This window comes from Odontesthes bonariensis, chromosome 20 (genome assembly GCF_027942865.1).
Source record: "Odontesthes bonariensis isolate fOdoBon6 chromosome 20, fOdoBon6.hap1, whole genome shotgun sequence".
NCBI lineage: Eukaryota > Metazoa > Chordata > Actinopteri > Atheriniformes > Atherinopsidae > Odontesthes > Odontesthes bonariensis.
In genome coordinates this window covers 10,881-31,655 of record NC_134525.1, presented here as the reverse complement: position 1 = coordinate 31,655, position 20,775 = coordinate 10,881, and the positions used below count along the sequence as shown (strand labels likewise).

Here is a 20,775-nt window from a genome sequence, read left to right as displayed (position 1 = left end):
TGCATCTGGAATGCATTTATTGACAGCTTACCAACCCACTGAGGATTTGTGGAAAATTGTCATTTTCTATCTAAAAATAAAGGGTATATACACTAAAATGGCCACAATTTTTTTTTTTTTATCTCTTCTTGGGGTCAAAGTGAACATAAAAAAAACACAAATAAAAAGTATGGCAGATCATGTCAGGTTCAACCCATTTTTGAGACTTTGGCTCCCCGACTAACCCTAAAAGCTCTCTGTGTGTCTGACACACAAACATGTCAGTTAATGTGGTTTCCTGTTGACAGAGCGAGGTGAGGCAGCTCTGATCATGTGACCCAGATACATGAGTAGAGGGAGGAGCCACCGAGGAAACGAAACTTTTCCGGTCCACAGGGCAGCAGGGGTAACGAGGTGAGCTGTTCTTCATCTATAGAAAAGCATAATGAGGATCTGCTGAGTCATGTCGGCTCAGCTGGGCGGGTTCATGGTGCACAGGTAGGTCGACCTGTTCTCTGTGTTTCACATCAGACTGACTGAGGATGAGGAGCTGGGAGGAAGAGGAGGACGGAGCAGAGCCCCCAGGATCCAGATGTGCGTCTGTAAGGAGCGACTGGTCCAAAGAAAAAGCTCCGGACTTCAGAGCTGAAAGGTGAGAGGCCGTTTCTGCAGTAACTTGAGCTGAAGGGGTTCATTCAGCAGAGAAACATGCTGTCTGACAGACGAGCTTCACTTTGTGCTCACATGTGCAGCCTGGCTTCTCAGAGGAAACTCTGACTCACATCTGGTTCAGGGCTGCTGTTAGCACAAAGTTCTCCTGGGGCTCAGGCCCTGTTGCTCAGCTCAGGTTTTCCTTCCATGCTAAACCCAGCATTACTGCTCCTGCCACACAGCCGAAACACCAGCTGCTACAGGCTAAATACAACAATACAACATTAATCTGGATGAAATAAAAAAATGTATTTTTTTATAACATGGATAAACATTTGTAGGCAAAGAATATTCTACAGGTAAAAAAAACCAAAATAAGTCTTTGAATTAAATCTTAAAATCTATCTTTTTGAATTCATTGAACTCTGATCTCTTTCAATTTAAATAATTATTAATAATAAGACAATATTTCAGTGTGCTTCTTATGAAATGTTGTTTAATGTACTGCAGTAAATAAGGATAAAAGAGAAGCTTCTTTGGGGTTATTCCATCTTTCTGCCCACCTTTCTCTTTCCCTCTGAGCCGTCACTCAAAAGACATAAAAACCAGAGAATTGATCATCAAATAAGGTGTATAATTGATCCATCTTCCTGACTTCCTGAAAGCTTAACTATAGTCTAAGAACAGCATCCTCACATATGAGTCCTTCGTGTCGAGGTGAGTGGGAGCTGAGTGGAGGGCGGTGGAACATCAGTGGACCGGTTGGCCCGATATGCAAAGTGTTCTGGGTACAGGGTAGTTGGGAGGACAGATTTTATGTGCTGCATCACTAACCGCTCAAAGCACTTCATGATGATGGGGTCAGTGCCACAGGACGGTAGTTGTTGAAGCAGGATGGAACAGGGACGATGGTGGTACTCTTGAAGCAGGTGGGGACAACACACAGGGTTAGGATTAGAGGGTTAGGGTTAAAGCTAAAGCTGCTGCCCCCGTGACCCGACCCCCGGAGAAGTGGAAGATAATGGATGGAACTTTATTTTGATCTTACTCTCACCTGAAGACAGTGAGGGTTTGATCCAAAACTCTAACTCTATTTTCTATATTAACAGATATTCAAGGATTCGAGGATTCAAAAGGGTTTATTGTCATTCCAGCCATATACAGTACACAGTGCAATGAAATAACGTTTCTCGAGAAGTTTTCAGTGCAACAACAAAGAACAGCTGGGACAACAAAGACAATACTAAAATGCTACAAGTAACTGCAAGTGTGGTGCAAAAAAAATGTTTGTAAAAGTGTAAAGTGACTGTATTATTATTTACATGAGGTGCAGTAGTGCATCAGACAAGTACAAAAAGTGGCTCAGGACAGTATACAACAGAGGTGATCAGATCAGTCTCTGAGCGCTGAGGAGTCGTATGGCCTGGGGGAAGAAGCTGTTTTGTAGTCTGGTGGTGACAGACCGTATGCTGCGGTACCTTCTGCCAGATGGGAGGGGTGAGAAAAGTCTATGTGAGGGGTGGGTGGGGTCTTTAAGAATCCTGGTTGCCTTGCGGATGCAGCGTGTGGTGTAGATGTCTGAGACGGAGGGGAGAGTGGCTCCAATGATCTTTTCAGCCGTCCTCACCACACGCTGAAGGTTTTTGCGGTCCAGTTGGGTGCAGTTACCGAACCAGGCGGTGATGCAGCTACCCAGGAGGCTCTCTATGGTCCCTCTGTAGAAGGTGGTGAGAATGGTGGGAGGGAGGTGGGCTCTCTTCAGCCTTCTCAGGAAGTGGAGACGCTGCTGAGCCTTCTTTACGGTGGAGCCGGTGTTGAGGGACCAGGTGAAGTTCTCCGCCAGATGGACACCAAGGAATTTGGTGTTCTCCATAATCTCCACCGGGGAGCCTTCGATGTGCAGAGGCTCGTGGTCCCTCTGTGCTCTGCGGAAGTCAACAACCATCTCTTTAGTTTTGTCCACATTCAGAGACAGGTTGTTGGCTTTGCACCAGGTGATCAGCTTTTCCACCTCCTCCCTGTATGATGATTCGTCGTTCTTTTCGATGAGACCCACCACGGTCGTATCGTCAGCGAACTTGATTATGTGGTTCGAGTCGTGTAGTGCTGTGCAGTCGTGGGTTAGGAGTGTGAACAGCAGTGGACTGAGCACGCAGCCTTGAGGTGCCCCTGTGCTCAGTGTGGTGGAGCTGGAGGTGTTGTTTCCGATCCGGACTGACTGGGGTCTCCCCGTAAGAAAGTCCAGGATCCAGTTGCAGAAGGTAGTGTTCAGGCCAAGCAAGCTCAGCTTCTTAGTCAGGTGCTGTGGGATGATAGTGTTGAATGCTGAACTGAAGTCTATGAACAGCATTCTGACGTAAGTTTCTTTTTTGTCCAGGTGGGTGAGTGCTAGTTGGAGGGTGTACATTATAATATACAGTTAAGTCCAACTCCATCAAAGTCGCACAGAGTGGTGGTATTTTTAAAGTAATAAAGTGCAGCTTAGCTTAGCTGGCTACATTAAGCCATCAGTGCTGTTATAAACCGCAGATAGTGAACTGTCTCATGTACAGATACTTGGTTAGTTATTTCATCAGTGAAATATAACTGTACTGTGTCCTGTTACTGTTATTTTTACACTATCCCTGACTGCCAACACCATGTTTTGTGTTCACAGGCAGAGTGCAGAGTCTTCAGCATCCAGCTGTCTATCAATGAAGAGTGACATGTCCAAAGATCTTCCTTTCACCTTCTGTAATGATCCTGGACCTTCAGACACAAAGTAAGAGACTGTAAATTAGTTTATAATTAACAGGAAAAATGTCTTGTTTGAGCATCTCAGTCAGAACAGATTACATTACAAAACGACTTACAATCAGTGTGTTCCACATCGGTAGGCAAAAGAACTTCAGGTCACAAGAAATCATAAGTGCATTTCCTTCCAAAACCAAACAGCTAAGAGCAGAACTAGTGCTAGAGTGAGTGCGGTAAGTTAGGTACCGAGACAAATGGGAAGACAATTTAGAAAACAAAGTTTCAGTTATCTCTTCAGGTCAGTTATAACTGGTCAGTTGTTTCCTCTTCATGTCCACAGAGGGAGGAAGAGGAGTGTTTTGGAGGAGCAGCTGTCCTGCTGTGCTCTGTGTCAGGACGTCCTGAAGGATCCGGTCTCTGCTAGCTGTGGACACCGGTTCTGCAGACAGTGCATCCCCTCATACTGGGACCAGTCTGCTTCCCCAGGAGGCTCATACTGGGACCAGTCTGCTTCCCCAGGAGGCTCCTCCTGTCCCCGGTGTGGAGAAAGAACACAGCTCGGTTAGTTTGGCTTCTTTACACAGATCAAAGTTCCATTCAGCTTATTTCACTGCTGCACTACTTCTATGGTTAATGAAAGCTGAGTTTTATTTAACCTCCTTCACTTTCAGCGGATGTTTGTCTGCAGGAGGTTTTAGATGAACATAAGATGAGGTTTCCTTCTATGTAGCTTATTGTTAGCTTTGATGTTAGCTTATTGTTAGCTGTAATGTTAGCTTTGATGTTAGCTGTAATGTTAGCTTTGATGTTAGCTGTAATATTAGCTTTGATTTTAGCTGTAATGTTAGCTTTGATGTTAGCTTTGATGTTAGCTTATTGTTAGCTTTGATGTTAGCTGTAATGTTAGCTTTGATGTTAGCTGTAATGTTAGCTGTAATGTTAGTTGTAATGTTAGCTTTGATGTTAGCTGTAGTGTTAGCTTTGATGTTAGCTGTAATGTTAGCTGTAATGTTAGCTTTGATGTTAGCTGTAATGTTAGCTGTAATGTTAGTTGTAATGTTAGCTTTGATGTTAGCTGTAATGTTAGCTTTGAACATAAGTTCCATTCAGCTTATTTCACTACTTCTACGGTTAATGAAAGCTCTCTCTGACTTTTATTTCACCTCCTTCTCTTTCAGTGGATGTTGGTCTGCAGGAGGTTTTAGATGAACATAAGATGAGTCTGAGGAGGAGATGTGAACATGTGACTGAAGGAAGTGACGGAGCAGGAGGTGGAGCCCTCCTCAGCAGGATCTACACTGAGCTCTACATCACAGAGGGGCAGAGTGAAGAGGTTAATACCCAACATGAGGTGAGGCAGCTGGAGACGGCCTCCAGGAGCCTCCAGGACTCTCCCATCAGGTGCCAGGACATCTTTAAAGCCTTACCTGGGCAGCAGGGAGCCATCAGAGTGGTTCTGACCAACGGCGTCGCTGGAGTTGGAAAAACCTTCTCAGTGCTGAAGTTCACTCTGGACTGGGCCGAGGGCCTGGAGAACCAGGATGTCAGTGTGGTGATTCTGCTTTCCTTCAGGGAGCTGAACCTGATCAGAGAGGAGCAGCACAGTCTTCTCACGCTGCTCCATGTTTTCCATCCAACATTACAGCAGCTGCCAGCAGAGCAGCTGGCCGGCTGCACACTTCTGTTCATCCTGGACGGCCTGGATGAAAGCAGACTGTCTCTGGAGTTCAGCTGTCAGGTTGTGTCTGAGCTCACCCAGAAGTCATCAGTCAGCGTGCTGCTGACAAACCTCATCAGGGGGAACCTGCTTCCCTCGGCTCGCCTCTGGATAACCACACGGCCCGCAGCGGCCAATCAGATCCCTCCTGCGTGTGTCGCCAGGGTAACAGAAGTACGAGGCTTCAGCGATGCCCAGAAGGAGGAGTACTTCAGGAGGAGGTTCAGAGATGAAGAGCAGGCCAGCAGGATCAGCTCCCACATCCAGGCATCCAGGAGCCTCCACATCATGTGTGGAATCCCAGTCTTCTGCTGGATCACTGCTACAGTTCTGGAGCACATGTTGACCCCCGAGCAGAGAGCAGAGCTGCCCAAGACCACCACCGACATGTACTCCCACTTCCTGCTGGTTCAGACACAGAGGAAGAAGAACAAGTACCACCAGGGACCTGAGGCGGGTCCACAGGGGCTGACGGAGGCTGACGGGGACGTTCTTCTGAAGCTGGGGAGGCTGGCGTTTGAACATCTGGAGAAAGGAAACATCATGTTCTACCAGGAGGACCTGGAGCAGTGTGGCCTGGATGTCACAGAGGCATCGCTGTATTCAGGAGTTTGTACAGAGATCTTCAGAAGAGAGTGTGGGATCTTCCAGAAACCAGTTTACTGCTTTGTTCATCTGAGTGTTCAGGAGTTTCTGGCTGCAGTCTACATGATGCACTGTTACACCAACAGGAAGGAGGAGGTTCTGAAGAGCTTCCTGGGGGACAGGGATGATGATGATGATGATGATGATGATGAGTACGGGGACTATGATGACTGGGCGAACCCAAAACTGTCCGAGCTTTTGTATGCAGCCACCAAAAAGTCCCTGAACAGTAAAAATGGCCACCTGGACCTGTTTGTCCGCTTCCTTTATGGCCTCTCTGTGGAGTCCAACCAGAGACTCTTAGCAGGCCTGCTGGGTCAGACACAGAACAGTCCAGAAACCACCCAGATGATCATCAACAACCTGAAGGAGATGCAGGCTAAGTTCATCTCCCCTGACAGAAGCATCAACATCTTCCACTGTCTGATGGAGATGAACCACCTCTCTGTTCATCAGGACATCAAAGAGTTCCTGAAGTCAGAGAACCGATCGGGGAAGAGACTCTCTGAGATCCACTGCTCAGCTCTGGCTTACATGCTGCAGATGTCAGAGGAGGTTCTGGAGGAGTTGGACCTGGACGAGTACAACACATCATGGGAAGGTCGCCTGAGACTGGTCCCCGCTGTGAGGAACTGCAGGAAGGCTCGGTGAGTGCAGACCCGGCATGAGGTCAAGGAAAGATGTTCGTACATCTTACCACAGCTGGGATGGGGGTCTGCAAACTACAGATGTTCAATGAATACATTCACCAGGGTGAATAGGACCTCCTTACGCTACCTGCCCACCTGCGGTCCTTAGGACCTCCTTACGCTACCTGCCCACCTGCGGTCCTTAGGACCCCCTTACGCTACCTGCCCACCTGGGGTTCTTTGGACCCCCTTACGCTACCTGCCCACCTGCGGTCCTTAGGACCCCCTTACGCTACCTGCCCACCTGCGGTCCTTAGGACCCCCTTACGCTACCTGCCCACCTGCGGTCCTTAGGACCCCCTTACGCTACCTGCCCACCTGGGGTCCTTTGGACCCCCTTACGCTACCTGCCCACCTGCGGTCCTTAGGACCCCCTTACGCTACCTGCCCACCTGGGGTCCTTAGGACCCCCTTACGCTACCTGCCCACCTGCGGTCCTTAGGACCCCCTTACGCTACCTGCCCACCTGCGGTCCTTAGGACCCCCTTACGCTACCTGCCCACCTGGGGTTCTTTGGACCCCCTTACGCTACCTGCCCACCTGCGGTCCTTAGGACCCCCTTACGCTACCTGCCCACCTGCGGTCCTTAGGACCCCCTTACGCTACCTGCCCACCTGCGGTCCTTAGGACCCCCTTACGCTACCTGCCCACCTGGGGTCCTTTGGACCCCCTTACGCTACCTGCATACCTGGGGTCCTTAGGACCCCCTTACGCTACCTGCCCACCTGGGGTCCTTTGGACCCCCTTACGCTACCTGCATACCTGGGGTCCTTAGGACCCCCTTACGCTACCTGCATACCTGGGATCCTTAGGACCCACTTACGCTACCTGCCCACCTGGGGTCCAAAGGACCCCCTTACGCTACCTGCATACCTGGGGTCCTTAGGACCCCCTTACGCTACCTGCCCACCTGGGGTCCAAAGGACCCCCTTACGCTACCTGCATACCTGGGGTCCTTAGGACCCCCTTACGCTACCTGCCCACCTGCGGTCCTTAGGACCCCCTTACGCTACCTGCCCACCTGGGGTCCTTTGGACCCCCTTACGCTACCTGCATACCTGGGGTCCTTTGGACCCCCTTACGCTACCTGCCCACCTGGGGTCCTTAGGACCCCCTTACGCTACCTGCATACCTGGGGTCCTTTGGACCCCCTTACGCTACCTGCATACCTGGGGTCCTTTGGACCCCCTTACGCTACCTGCCCACCTGGGGTCCAAAGGACCCCCTTACGCTACCTGCCCACCTGGGGTCCAAAGGACCCCCTTACGCTACCTGCCCACCTGCGGTCCTTAGGACCCCCTTACGCTACCTGCCCACCTGGGGTCCTTTGGACCCCCTTACGCTACCTGCATACCTGGGGTCCTTTGGACCCCCTTACGCTACCTGCCCACCTGGGGTCCTTTGGACCCCCTTACGCTACCTGCCCACCTGGGGTCCTTTGGACCCCCTTACGCTACCTGCATACCTGGGGTCCTTAGGACCCCCTTACGCTACCTGCCCACCTGCGGTCCTTAGGACCCCCTTACGCTACCTGCCCACCTGGGGTCCTTTGGACCCCCTTACGCTACCTGCATACCTGGGGTCCTTTGGACCCCCTTACGCTACCTGCCCACCTGGGGTCCTTAGGACCCCCTTACGCTACCTGCATACCTGGGGTCCTTTGGACCCCCTTACGCTACCTGCATACCTGGGGTCCTTTGGACCCCCTTACGCTACCTGCCCACCTGGGGTCCAAAGGACCCCCTTACGCTACCTGCATACCTGGGGTCCTTAGGACCCCCTTACGCTACCTGCCCACCTGCGGTCCTTAGGACCCCCTTACGCTACCTGCCCACCTGGGGTCCTTTGGACCCCCTTACGCTACCTGCATACCTGGGGTCCTTTGGACCCCCTTACGCTACCTGCCCACCTGGGGTCCTTTGGACCCCCTTACGCTACCTGCCCACCTGGGGTCCTTTGGACCCCCTTACGCTACCTGCCCACCTGGGGTCCTTTGGACCCCCTTACGCTACCTGCATACCTGGGGTCCTTTGGACCCCCTTACGCTACCTGCATACCTGTGGTCCTTTGGACCCCCTTACGCTACCTGCCCACCTTTGACATGATAAGGTTTCTCTGGATATTTTAGTATAAAAGGCTGCTTTTTGTGTGTGTGTGCAGTTCCAGTTGAACCACTGAGCTTCCTTACTTCTGTGCTCTCAGACTTCTTGAATGTTGGCTCTCAGAGACCCACTTTGCAGTGATCGTCTCGGCTCTGACGTCCAGCCCCTCCCACCTGAGACATCTGAACCTGACTGGAAGCAAGCTGCAGGATTCAGGAGTGAACGTGCTGACAGCTGGACTGGAGAGTCCAAACTGCAGGCTGGAGACCCTTCTGTGAGTCTGACTTTTCTCTTTGATCCTTTACAATTAAATTTCAGCCTGAAATCTCAGGTTTGACCGAGTAATTTGTGATTATGTAACTTTTCCTCATTAGCTGCATAGATTCTTAGTAACTGGACAGATGTGGCCAATCATACACTGGAAAAAATGCCCCTCCAAAAATAAGTAAAAAAACAGCAAATAAAAGACGTTTTTGCTTGAAATAAGCAAAAAAATCTGCCAATGGAACTAGTGAAAATCGGCTTGTCAAGATTTCTTGAAATACGATGTGATATTTGAGACTTTTGAGTTAAAAGTGATCTTGAAATTAGCTTAAAAACCTCTTCAAATGAAAAAAAAGAAGCTTGTTTCATGTGAAATATGACTCAAAACAATTTGTTTTCAAGACTTTTTCACTTAAAGACATGGTTGGTAATCCTGTTCAGAAACACATTTTGTAATACTGGGTGAAATGGTCCATCTATCCTGAGAGAAATCTATACAAGATGTATTTAGAAAAAGGGACGAAAATAATCAGACCTCTGTGGCAGCTGCAGGACTGAGAAAAAGCTGACCAATCCGAGATCAGCGTCCCGCTGATCTCGGATTGGTCAGATGCCTCTGCTTTCTGCCTACGCCCCCCTCTGCCGGCTCCTTGCTCCATGTGCGCATGCGGTTCTACCGGCTTTGGATGAAGCACTGACGGAATGGGGAGGGGGGGGTGGAGCTTAGAGGAGGGGACACTTTCGAATCTTGCTAGCTCTCTTGCTAGCTCTCTAGGATTACCTACCATAGCTTTAACAAGATATTCCAGATGTATTGTCTCCAAACAAGTCCCTATATCTGGCTGAAATAGTACTTGTTAGGCAGTTGTGTCTTATATTAAGTGTAATGAGATACTCAATGAGAAAAATATACTTGGTCAGACTTTGATTTTTTTCCAGTGTAGCTTTCCCATTTGAAGAACTAACTCAGCTGAAATGAGATGCAGATGATGGTGGAAAAGTCTCTGAACTCTCTGATGCAGATGTCATCCGTTTAACCCACAGACTGGCTAACTGTGGGCTGTCGGAGGTCAGCTGCGGATCTCTGGTCCCGGCTCTGAAGTCCAACAACTCCCTGACGGAGCTGGACCTGAGCAGGAACGGCCTGAGGGACTCAGGTGTGACTTTGCTGTCTCCTGGACTGGAGAGTCCAAACTGCAGACTGGAGACTCTCAGGTCAGACACCCGTTTAAATACATTCAGATCAGTTAGATCTGTAAACACCTTCATTTTTATATTAACACCTATATAAAACCTGAGCTGTGCAAAACCTTTTCTATAAAATTTGTATATAGCGAATGTTAATTCACTATTTTTATTCTATTCTATTTGCTTGTTTTTACTTTAATTGTTTTCATATCTTTACTGTATGCTGCTGCAACAAAACAATTTCCCAAATTGGGATGAATAAAGTATCTATCTATCTATAACAGCATATTTCAAGTTAAGATTCTGAAATCTAAGCAAATTCTCCACAGACAATGAGCTAAATTAGATTTTATTCTTTATCCAGAATGAGTTCGTGCAGCCTGTCAGAGATCAGCTGTGCTGCTCTGGCCTCGGCTCTGAAGTCCAACCCCCCCCACCTGAAACATCTGGACCTGAGTCTGAACGAGCTGCAGGACTTGGGGGTGGAGCAGCTGTGTGGTGTCCTGGAGGATCCAGACTGCGGACTGAAGACTCTGAGGTCAGTTCCCCTTACTTCTGCTCCTGTAGATCTTTGCTTTCTGAGCCTCGGGTGGGTTTGAGTAGGTTCATCAGGGCTTCTTCTGAAGGACCTGCAGGAGACACCGGACTTTGCCAGATTGTCTCACTACATATTGTGCCATTCTCCTCGTTGTTCCCCTCACTCTGGCTTCTAAGACTCCATCCCAAGATCCTTCTGTGGATTCTACAGCCACCAACCAGCATCCCTCGCCTGCTTTACTAACTAACCCGCCTGCTTTACTAACTCACCCGCCTGCTTTACTAACTCACCCGCCTGCTTTACTAACTAACCCGCCTGCTTTACTAACTAACCCGCCTGCTTTACTCACCCACCTGCTTTACTAACTAACCCGCCTGCTTTACTAACTAACCCGCCTGCTTTACTAACTAACCCACCTGCTTTACTAACTAACCTACCTGCTTTACTTACCCACCTGCTTTACTAACCCGCCTGCTTTACTAACTAACCCGCTTGCTTTACTAACTAACCCGCCTGCTTTACTAACTAACCCACCTGCTTTACTAACTAACCCGCCTACTTTACTAACTAACCCGCCTGCTTTACTAACTAACCCGCTTGCTTTACTAACTAACCCGCCTGCTTTACTAACTAACCCGCCTGCTTTACTCACCCACCTGCTTTACTAACTAACCCGCCTGCTTTACTAACTAACCCACCTCCTTTACTAACTAACCTACCTGCTTTACTAACTCACCCGCCTGCTTTACCAACTCACCCGCCTGCTTTACTAACTAACCCGCCTGCTTTACTCACCCACCTGCTTTACTAACTAACCCGCCTGCTTTACTAACTAACCCGCCTGCTTTACTAACTAACCCACCTGCTTTACTAACTAACCTACCTGCTTTACTAACCCACCTGCTTTACTAACCCGCTTGCTTTACTAACTAACCCGCTTGCTTTACTAACTAACCCGCCTGCTTTACTAACTAACCCACCTGCTTTACTAACTAACCCCCCTACTTTACTAAGTAACCCGCCTGCTTTACTAACTAACCCGCTTGCTTTACTAACTAACCCGCCTGCTTTACTAACTAACCCGCCTGCTTTACTAACCCGCCTGCTTTACTAACTAACCCACCTGCTTTACTAACTAACCCACCTGCTTTACTAACCCGCCTGCTTTACTTACTAACCCACCTGCTTTACTAACTAACCCACCTCCTTTACTAACTAACCTACCTGCTTTACTTACTAACCCACCTGCTTTACTTACTAAACCGCCTGCTTTACTAACTAACCCGCCTGCTTTACTAACTAACCCACCTGCTTTACTTACTAACCCGCCTGCTTTACTAACTAACCCGCCTGCTTTACTTACTAACCCGCCTGCTTTACTAACTAACCCGCCTGCTTTACTAACTAACCCACCTGCTTTACTTACTAACCCGCCTGCTTTACTAACCCACCTGCTTTACTTACTAACCCGCCTGCTTTACTAACCCGCCTGCTTTACTAACTAACCCACCTGCTTTACTAACTAACCCACCTGCTTTACTAACTAACCCACCTGCTTTACTAACTAACCCACCTGCTTTACTAACCCGCCTGCTTTACTAACTAACCCGCCTGCTTTACTAACCCGCCTGCTTTACTAACTAACCCGCCTGCTTTACTAACCCGCCTGCTTTACTAACTAACCCGCCTGCTTTACTTACTAACCCGCCTGCTTTACTAACTAACCCGCCTGCTTTACTAACTAACCCGCCTGCTTCACTTACTAACCCGCCTGCTTTACTAACCCGCCTGCTTTACTAACCCGCCTGCTTTACTAACCCGCCTGCTTTACTTACTAACCCACCTGCTTTTCTAACCTGCCTTCTTGCCCCAGAACCTCGGCACAGGAACCTGGAATCTGTAACCCTGCATCTATCTCTCTCTCTCATACCTTATCCATTCATCATGAAGAGCTGTTACTGTACAATTAGATGTTTAATAGCATAAAAACAAACTTAGTTAGAGATATTTAGCCCTCTCCCATATTTTCCTGTTATGAGTCACTAAAAACAGATCTAACCGGGTTCTAATTGCAAGTGTAATCTCAGTTCTTGTGTCTAAATTGAATCGTAACTGGGTTGGCTTGACTGTTGCAGGACTTCATAAAAAGAGTCTTTAAATAACCGAACTGTATGTGAATATCCTGTAATTACAGACTGAATCACTGTGAACTCCCATGGAGTTGCTGTTCACATCTGTCCTCAGCTCTGAGGTCCAGCCCCTCCGCTCTGACACACCTGGACCTGAGCTACAACAGGCTGCAGGACTCAGGAGTCCAGCTGCTGTCTCCTGGACTGACGAGTCCAAACTGCAGACTGGAGACTCTGAGGCAGGTGAAACGTTCAGCTCGAGTTTGGGTGTGACGGCAACATGTTGACCCTAACCCTAACCCCGGTCCCCTGGCAGGCTGAAGTGCTGTCTGCTGGAAGAGGGAAGCTGTTCTTCTCTGGCCTCAGCTTTGAGCTCCCGTCCCTCCTGTCTGAGAGAACTGGACCTGAGTCTGAACCGGCTGAAGGACACCGGAGTGAAGGAGCTGTCAGCTGGACTGGAGAGTCCAAACTGTGGACTGGAGACTCTGAGGTAAAGTGTTCCCTAACCCTAACCCTCTGTGTAGAGGTGGACTGTCAGTCCTAACCCTAACCCTCTGTGCAGAGCTGGACTGTCAGTCCTAACCCTAACCCTCTGTGCAGAGGTGGGCTGTGAGTCCTAACCCTAACCCTCTGTGCAGAGGTGGGCTGTGAGTCCTAACCCTAACCCTCTGTGCAGAGGTGGGCTGTGAGTCCTAACCCTAACCCTCTGTGCAGAGGTGGGCTGTGAGTCCTAACCCTAACCCTCTGTGCAGAGGTGGGCTGTGAGTCCTAACCCTAACCCTCTGTGCAGAGGTGGGCTGTGAGTCCTAACCCTAACCCTCTGTGCAGAGCTGGACTGTCAGTCCTAACCCTAACCCTCTGTGCAGAGGTGGACTGTCAGTCCTAACCCTAACCCTCTGTGCAGAGCTGGACTGTCAGTCCTAACCCTCTGTGCAGAGGTGGACTGTCAGTCCTAACCCTAACCCTCTGTGCAGAGGTGGACTGTCAGTCCTAACCCTAACCCTCTGTGCAGAGGTGGACTGTCAGTCCTAACCCTAACCCTCTGTGCAGAGGTGGACTGTCAGTCCTAACCCTAACCCTCTGTGCAGAGGTGGACTGTCAGTCCTAACCCTAACCCTCTGTGCAGAGGTGGACTGTCAGTCCTAACCCTAACCCTCTGTGCAGAGCTGGACTGTCAGTCCTAACCCTAACCCTCTGTGCAGAGGTGGACTGTCAGTCCTAACCCTAACCCTCTGTGCAGAGGTGGACTGTCAGTCCTAACCCTAACCCTCTGTGCAGAGGTGGACTGTCAGTCCTAACCCTAACCCTCTGTGCAGAGGTGGACTGTCAGTCCTAACCCTAACTCTCTGTGCAGAGGTGGACTGTCAGTCCTAACCCTAACCCTCTGTGCAGAGGTGGACTGTCAGTCCTAACCCTAACTCTCTGTGCAGAGCTGGACTGTCAGTCCTAACCCTAACCCTCTGTGCAGAGGTGGGCTGTCAGTCCTAACCCTCTGTGCAGAGGTGGACTGTCAGTCCTAACCCTAACCCTCTGTGCAGAGGTGGGCTGTCAGTCCTAACCCTCTGTGCAGAGGTGGACTGTCAGTCCTAACCCTAACCCTCTGTGCAGAGGTGGACTGTCAGTCCTAACCCTCTGTGCAGAGGTGGACTGTCAGTCCTAACCCTCTGTGCAGAGGTGGACTGTCAGTTCTAACCCTAACCCTCTGTGCAGAGGTGGACTGTCAGTTCTAACCCTAACCCTCTGTGCAGAGGTGGACTGTCAGTTCTAACCCTAACCCTCTGTGCAGAGCTGGACTGTCAGTTCTAACCCTAACCCTCTGTGCAGAGCTGGACTGTCAGTTCTAACCCTAACCCTCTGTGCAGAGCTGGACTGTCAGTCCTAACCCTAACTCTCTGTGCAGAGCTGGACTGTCAGTCCTAACCCTAACTCTCTGTGCAGAGGTGGACTGTCAGTCCTAACCCTAACCCTCTGTGCAGAGGTGGGCTGTCAGTCCTAACCCTAACCCTCTGTGCAGAGGTGGGCTGTCAGTCCTAACCCTAACCCTCTGTGCAGAGGTGGGCTGTCAGTCCTAACCCTCTGTGCAGAGGTGAACTGTCAGTCCTAACCCTCTGTGCAGAGGTGGGCTGTCAGTCCTAACCCTCTGTGCAGAGGTGAACTGTCAGTCCTAACCCTCTGTGCGGAGGTGGGCTGTCAGTCCTAACCCTAACCCTCTGTGCAGGTTGACAGACTGTCAGATCACACATGAAGGCGGTGCTCTCCTGGTTCTGGCTCTTAAGCTCAACCCGTCCCCTCTGAAACATCTGGACCTGAGTCTGAACAGGCTGAAGGACCCAGAGAAGAAACATCTGTCTGATCTCATGGAGGGTCAGTGGATGAACCTGAAACTCTGAGGTCAGTAGAAATCTGAAGCTTTAGTCTACAGACCAAATGTTACTGGTTTCAGAGCCAGTGGGAGCTGACATGCTGACGTGCCCTCAGCACAGGAGCTGCAGTTCCACACTGATGGTCAGAAAGCTTTACCTAACCCTTACCCTAACCCAACCCTAACCCCCTTTCTGCCCCTCACAGCCTGTCCTGCTGCATCACCACGTCTGGCCACAGAGTCTCAGACTGACGGCCGCGATGCTGCGAGGGAAACCAGTTATGATGGAGTCCCACCAAGTGTAAACCAGTGTAGTTTGTATCAGGAGCCAAGCATAGAGTCAGCTGCCCGTCAGCATAAACCTAAACCTAAACCCAAGCATAGAGTCAGCTGCCCGTCAGCATAAACCTAAACCTAAACCCAAGCATAGAGTCAGCTGCCCGTCAGCATAAACCTAAACCCTAACCCAAGCATAGAGTCAGCTGCCCGTCAGCATAAACCTAAACCTAAACCCAAGCATAGAGTCAGCTGCCCGTCAGCATAAACCTAAACCTAAACCCAAGCATAGAGTCAGCTGCCCGTCAGCATAAACCTAAACCCTAACCCAAGCATAGAGTCAGCTGCCCGTCAGCATAAACCTAAACCTAAACCCTAGCATAGAGTTAGATACATGTCAGCATAAACCTAAACCTAACCCAAGCATAGAGTCAGCTGCCCGTCAGCATAAGCCTAACCCTAACCTAACCCAAGCATAGAGTCAGCTGCCCGTCAGCATAAACCTAGACCCTAGCATAGAGTTAGATACATGTCAGCAGAACCCTAACCAGAGAGAGCATGTCTCCATAGAGAGCTAGAGAAGCCAGAGTCAATTAATTTTTTTGTGCTTTTCGCCTGATGAAGGTTCGAAACAAAACGAAATGTCGTGGCTTAGCACAAAATTTTTTTGTTTAATAATTATTAATTAAATTAAAAAATATATATATTTTTTTAAAAAGGAGTTTTTTGGGGGTTTTTTTCCGTTTGATTTATTATTACATATGATACAAAGCCTACACGGAATTAATTAATAAACAAACTCAACAATTAATAACTTTATTAAAAACACATTTACATTCCGACAAGGACGATGACCCTAACCCGGCTGGACCACGGTCCGTTATGGCAGGAACTCTTCCTGCAAATGGTCCAGGGGGCGGGGACGGCGACCCTATGGGGGGATGGACGGTGCCCCACCTGTCTCTGGCCGGAGACAGGATCACTTTCCACATCCTAACCCCTAACACCCCTAACCCTAAAGCTAACCCTAACCCCTAACACCCTAACACCCCTAACCCTAAAGCTAACCCTAACCCTAAAGCTAACCCCTAACACCCCTAACCCTAAAGCTAACCCTAACCCCTAACACCCTAACCCTAAAGCTAACCCCTAACACCCTAACACCCCTAACCCTAAAGCTAACACCCTAACCCTAAAGCTAACACCCCAACCCTAAAGCTAACCCCTAACACCCTAACCCTCTAACCCTAAAGCTAACCCCTAACACCCTAACCCTAAAGCTAACCCTAAAGCTAACCCCTAACACCCTAACCCTAAAGCTAACCCTAAAGCTAACCCCTAACACCCTAACCCTAAAGCTAACCCTAAAGCTAACCCCTAACACCCTAACACCCCTAACCCTAAAGCTAACACCCTAACCCTAAAGCTAACACCCTAACCCTAAAGCTAACCCCTAACACCCTAACCCTAAAGCTAACCCTAAAGCTAACCCCTAACACCCTAACCCTAAAGCTAACCCTAAAGCTAACCCCTAACACCCTAACACCCCTAACCCTAAAGCTAACACCCTAACCCTAAAGCTAACACCCCAACCCTAAAGCTAACCCCTAACACCCTAACCCTCTAACCCTAAAGCTAACCCTAAAGCTAACCCCTAACACCCTAACCCTAAAGCTAAGCCCTAACACCCCAACCCTAAAGCTAACCCCTAACACCCCAACCCTAAAGCTAACCCCTAACACCCTAACACCCCTAACCCTAAAGCTAACCCCTAACACCCTAACCCTAAAGCTAACCCCTAACACCCTAACCCTAAAGCTAACCCCTAACACCCTAACACCCCAACCCTAAAGCTAACCCCTAACACCCTAACACCCCAACCCTAAAGCTAACCCCTAACACCCCAACCCTAAAGCTAACCCCTAACACCCCAACCCTAAAGCTAACCCCTAACACCCCAACCCTAAAGCTAACCCCTAACACCCCAACCCTAAAGCTAACCCCTAACACCCTAACCCTAAAGCTAACCCTAAAGCTAACCCTAACCCTAAAGCTAACCCCCTAACCCTAAAGCTAACCCCTAACACCCCAACCCTAAAGCTAACCCCCTAACCCTAAAGCTAACCCCTAACACCCCAACCCTAAAGCTAACCCCTAACACCCTAACCCTAAAGCTAACCCTAAAGCTAACCCTAACCCTAAAGCTAACCCCTAACACCCTAACCCTAAAGCTAACCCTAAAGCTAACCCTAACCCTAAAGCTAACCCTAACCCTAAACTGCTATCAGCGCAATAAGAATGCTGCAGCTGGGTTACCAACACCAACACTGACTGTTTCTCCTGAACATTTTCAGTGATATCTGAACTGACTTTAACTTTAACTATTCTTTAACTGCTGTCGCAGATGTTTGCACATCTGTAGCCGTGCTCCAAACCTCCCGTTTTTTTTAAAGAGTTTATATTCAACTCACTGAAATGTTCTTTTTAGTCTTTTATGTATTTCTAACACTTTTTATTGTTGTGTTCTTTTATTGCCGATGTGATGATTCTTTGACTTTTATTCAACTTCTTTCATACATTATTTACATTTTGTGTCCTTTTGCTGACTTTATAAAGCACCAAGTGTCATTGTGCATGAATAAATACTGACTCCTGTCATCATGTGTTGTTGTTTATTTACATGTTCTTTACACGTCTGCCCTGAGAGCTGTTCCTCTGCTCTGGGTCAAACTGATAATTAAACGTTGGAGGACCGGATGTGGGCCTCCCTGCCCTAAAGCGTCTCACGGTGCTCTTCCTGCAGTGGCCAGCAGAGGGCGCTGCAGGTTAAAGCAGCTGCTGGGCTTCATGCTGATAAACTGATCCATCACATCTGTCAGCTTCCTTTCTGAGGAACATTTAAACTCATGTTCAACATTTCCAGGTGAGAGTCTGAGCTTTGGACCTGTGTCCGGGCTTTTAACTGGAGAAACAATAATAAAAAAAATTAAGTAATTAATTACAAATAATAAGAAGAAAAGCATGAAGAAGAAAGAAAATAATTAAAAAAAATAAAAACATAATAATAAAAGCATGAAGAAGAAATACAAAATATAAAAATAATAGATAAATAAATAATAAAAGCATGAAAAAAATAATAAAAAATTAAAACAAATTAATTAATTAATTTTTTTAAAATAATAACAAGCATGAAGAATTTTGTTTTAAAATGTAAAAATAGATAGATTAAAAATAATAATAATAATAAAAGCATGAAGAAGAAATAAAAATAAATAAAAAAAATGTAAAAATAAATGCATGAAGAAGAAACATTTCTTCAGGGTTTTCCTCTCAGGCACAAAGGTGACGGCAGCAACTGATTTTCAGTCCGATTTCAAATCAATCGATCAGAAGAGTTTGGGAGAAAGAATAAGTTCTGCGTTAAAGCCTGAGAGGAAACACTGTGCACGTGTGTGTGTGTGTGCACGTGTGTGCATGTGTGTGCGCTCTGACAGAGGATGCAGATGAAGTGTTCCAGAGTTTGAGTGATTTTCTTGATGTTGAATGAGGAAGCAGCTGGTATCCAGGACTCCTTACCTCCATCACTCTGCTCCTTTCATCTCAGTGTGCACGTGAGTGTGCACGTGTGTGAAGAAGCACACAGAAACGCATTAAAAGGCTGCAGAGTCCAACAGTCTGTGGACACACTGTGAAAAAGAACAACAGAAAGTGAAAAACGACTCGTAAAAACATCATTTTCCAGAATCAAAGTTCTGAAAAATCAAGTTAACAGATGTGATAAAAGTTCAATAAAACATTAAAAAAAGATGTAATGTGTTTTATTCCTGATCCATTTGGATTATTCGCTGTTTTCACACTGAAATGCAGCAGAAATCAGAATTATTGAGTCAATATTTAAAGTTTTTAGTGTTTGTGATGCTTCTGTGGGTTCAGCCTGATTGTTTTTAGTTTAATTGTTGGCTTTGAACTTTAAAATGTTCTGTGTTCTTCTGTGAAATTACTTTTCTTTATTTCTTTTTACTTTTCTTAAATCCTTATTTCTCACAGATTTCTCACACATTTCTCACAGATTTCTCACAGATTTTTCCACAGATTTTTCCACAGATTTATCCACAGATTTATCACACAGTTTTCCGTGCTGACGGATGCCTGACAGCACTCTCACTCGGCCTTGTTGCTCAGCTCGCTGCTCGCTGCTCCTGGTTCTTCCTCTCCTCTGTTCCAGCTCCTCTCCTCTTGACTTTCATCTTCCTCTCAGCTCCTCCGGGCCTCTCCGGGCCTCTCCCGGCCTCCTAATGCCCTCCTAATGCCCTCTTGTTTTGTCTCAGCGCTCAGAGGCCACCTGCTCGCCTCCTCTGCCTTTCATCTCCTCCCGTTTGTCCTCTTTCTTCGTGTCTGACGGCAGACACAAAGTCACATTCAGAGCTGGATTAACTTCTTTCCATCATGAATGCTTTTAAACTGACAGATTTCTGAGGCACGTGCATGAAAGTCTGCATCATGTTCATGGTTTAAATGATTCAAACGACAGAATTCCATCATAAAGAATCTCAGAAACCAAATACAGCCTCTCGTGTTGCTGTAGCAGCTTTCAGTGGTGTGAAATATGTCTGTAAAAATGTAAAAAATAACATGAAAAATAAAATAAAATGCTTTCAGTGGTGTGAAATATGTCTGTAAAAATGTTAAAATAACATCAAAATACAATAAAATGCTTTCAGTGGTGCAAAAGAGTTTAATTTGTCTTTAAAAATGTAAAAATAACATAAAAAATACAATAAAATCAGCTTCAGTGGTGCGAAAGAGTTTAATTTGTCTGTAAAAAATGCATTGCATCATGGGAGTTTGACCTGTCACACCTGAGCAGGCAGCAGCTGCAGTGCATCATGGGAGTTGGCCGGGGCCCAGCTGAGTCCAAAGGGCTGCAGGCCTCACAGACTTCAGGGGAAAGTGACGCCTCGCTCCATGTTTACAGCCAACAGCACGAGGACAGGTGAGCCCAGGTGTGTGGAGGCCTCTCAGGTTACCTGAGGCCGTCTGAGCGCTGATGTTGTGTTTCCATCGCCTCATTACCTCCAACAACACACCGCCCAACTGACCCAAACCAGACTGTCCAACTCCAACAACACAGCGGCCCGCCTGACCCAACCAGACACACACAGCTAACCCTATAACACAGCTAACCCTAAAACACAGCTAACCCTATAACACAGCTAACCCTAAAACACAACTAACCCTACAACACAGCTAACCCTACAACACAGCTAACCCTACAACACAGCTAACCCTACAACACAGCTAACCCTAAAACACAGCTAACCCTATAACACAGCTAACCCTATAACACAGCTAACCCTAAAACACAGCTAACCCTATAACACAGCTAACCCTAAAACACAGCTAACCCTATAACACAGCTAACCCTACGACACAGCTAACCCTACAACACAGCTAACCCTATAACACAGCTAACCCTACAACACAGCTAACCCTATAACACAG

General features: G+C 47.8%; 1 protein-coding gene across 2 annotated transcripts; it reads left to right on the top strand.

The window, feature by feature from the left end:
- Positions 1–322: 322 nt before the first annotated feature.
- Positions 323–17,328, top strand: LOC142370194 (NLR family CARD domain-containing protein 3-like). Of its 2 annotated transcripts, XM_075452665.1 has the most exons (12): positions 323–393; positions 511–631; positions 3,287–3,391; positions 3,704–3,924; positions 4,542–6,372; positions 8,617–8,790; positions 9,825–9,995; positions 10,333–10,506; positions 12,701–12,874; positions 12,952–13,125; positions 14,854–15,026; positions 15,204–17,328. In XM_075452665.1, the coding sequence occupies exons 2-11, from the start codon at positions 522–524 to the stop codon at positions 15,023–15,025; spliced, it is 3,306 nt and encodes a 1,101-aa protein (XP_075308780.1). In that variant the 5' UTR covers positions 323–393; positions 511–521; the 3' UTR covers position 15,026; positions 15,204–17,328. The 2 variants fall into 2 exon arrangements, with proteins under 2 accessions (XP_075308780.1, XP_075308779.1); XM_075452664.1 differs by having other exon boundaries at positions 355–631.
- Positions 17,329–20,775: the final 3,447 nt, after the last annotated feature.

Coding starts and splice junctions, on each gene's coding strand:
- LOC142370194 (XM_075452665.1), top strand. CDS start 522: ATGAGGAGCTGGGAGGAAGAGGAGGACGGAGCAGAGCCCCCAGGATCC. Junction 8,791..9,824: donor TGCAGGCTGGAGACCCTTCT/GTGAGTCTGACT, acceptor TTTAACCCACAG/ACTGGCTAACTGTGGGCTGT. Junction 12,875..12,951: donor TGCAGACTGGAGACTCTGAG/GCAGGTGAAACG, acceptor GTCCCCTGGCAG/GCTGAAGTGCTGTCTGCTGG.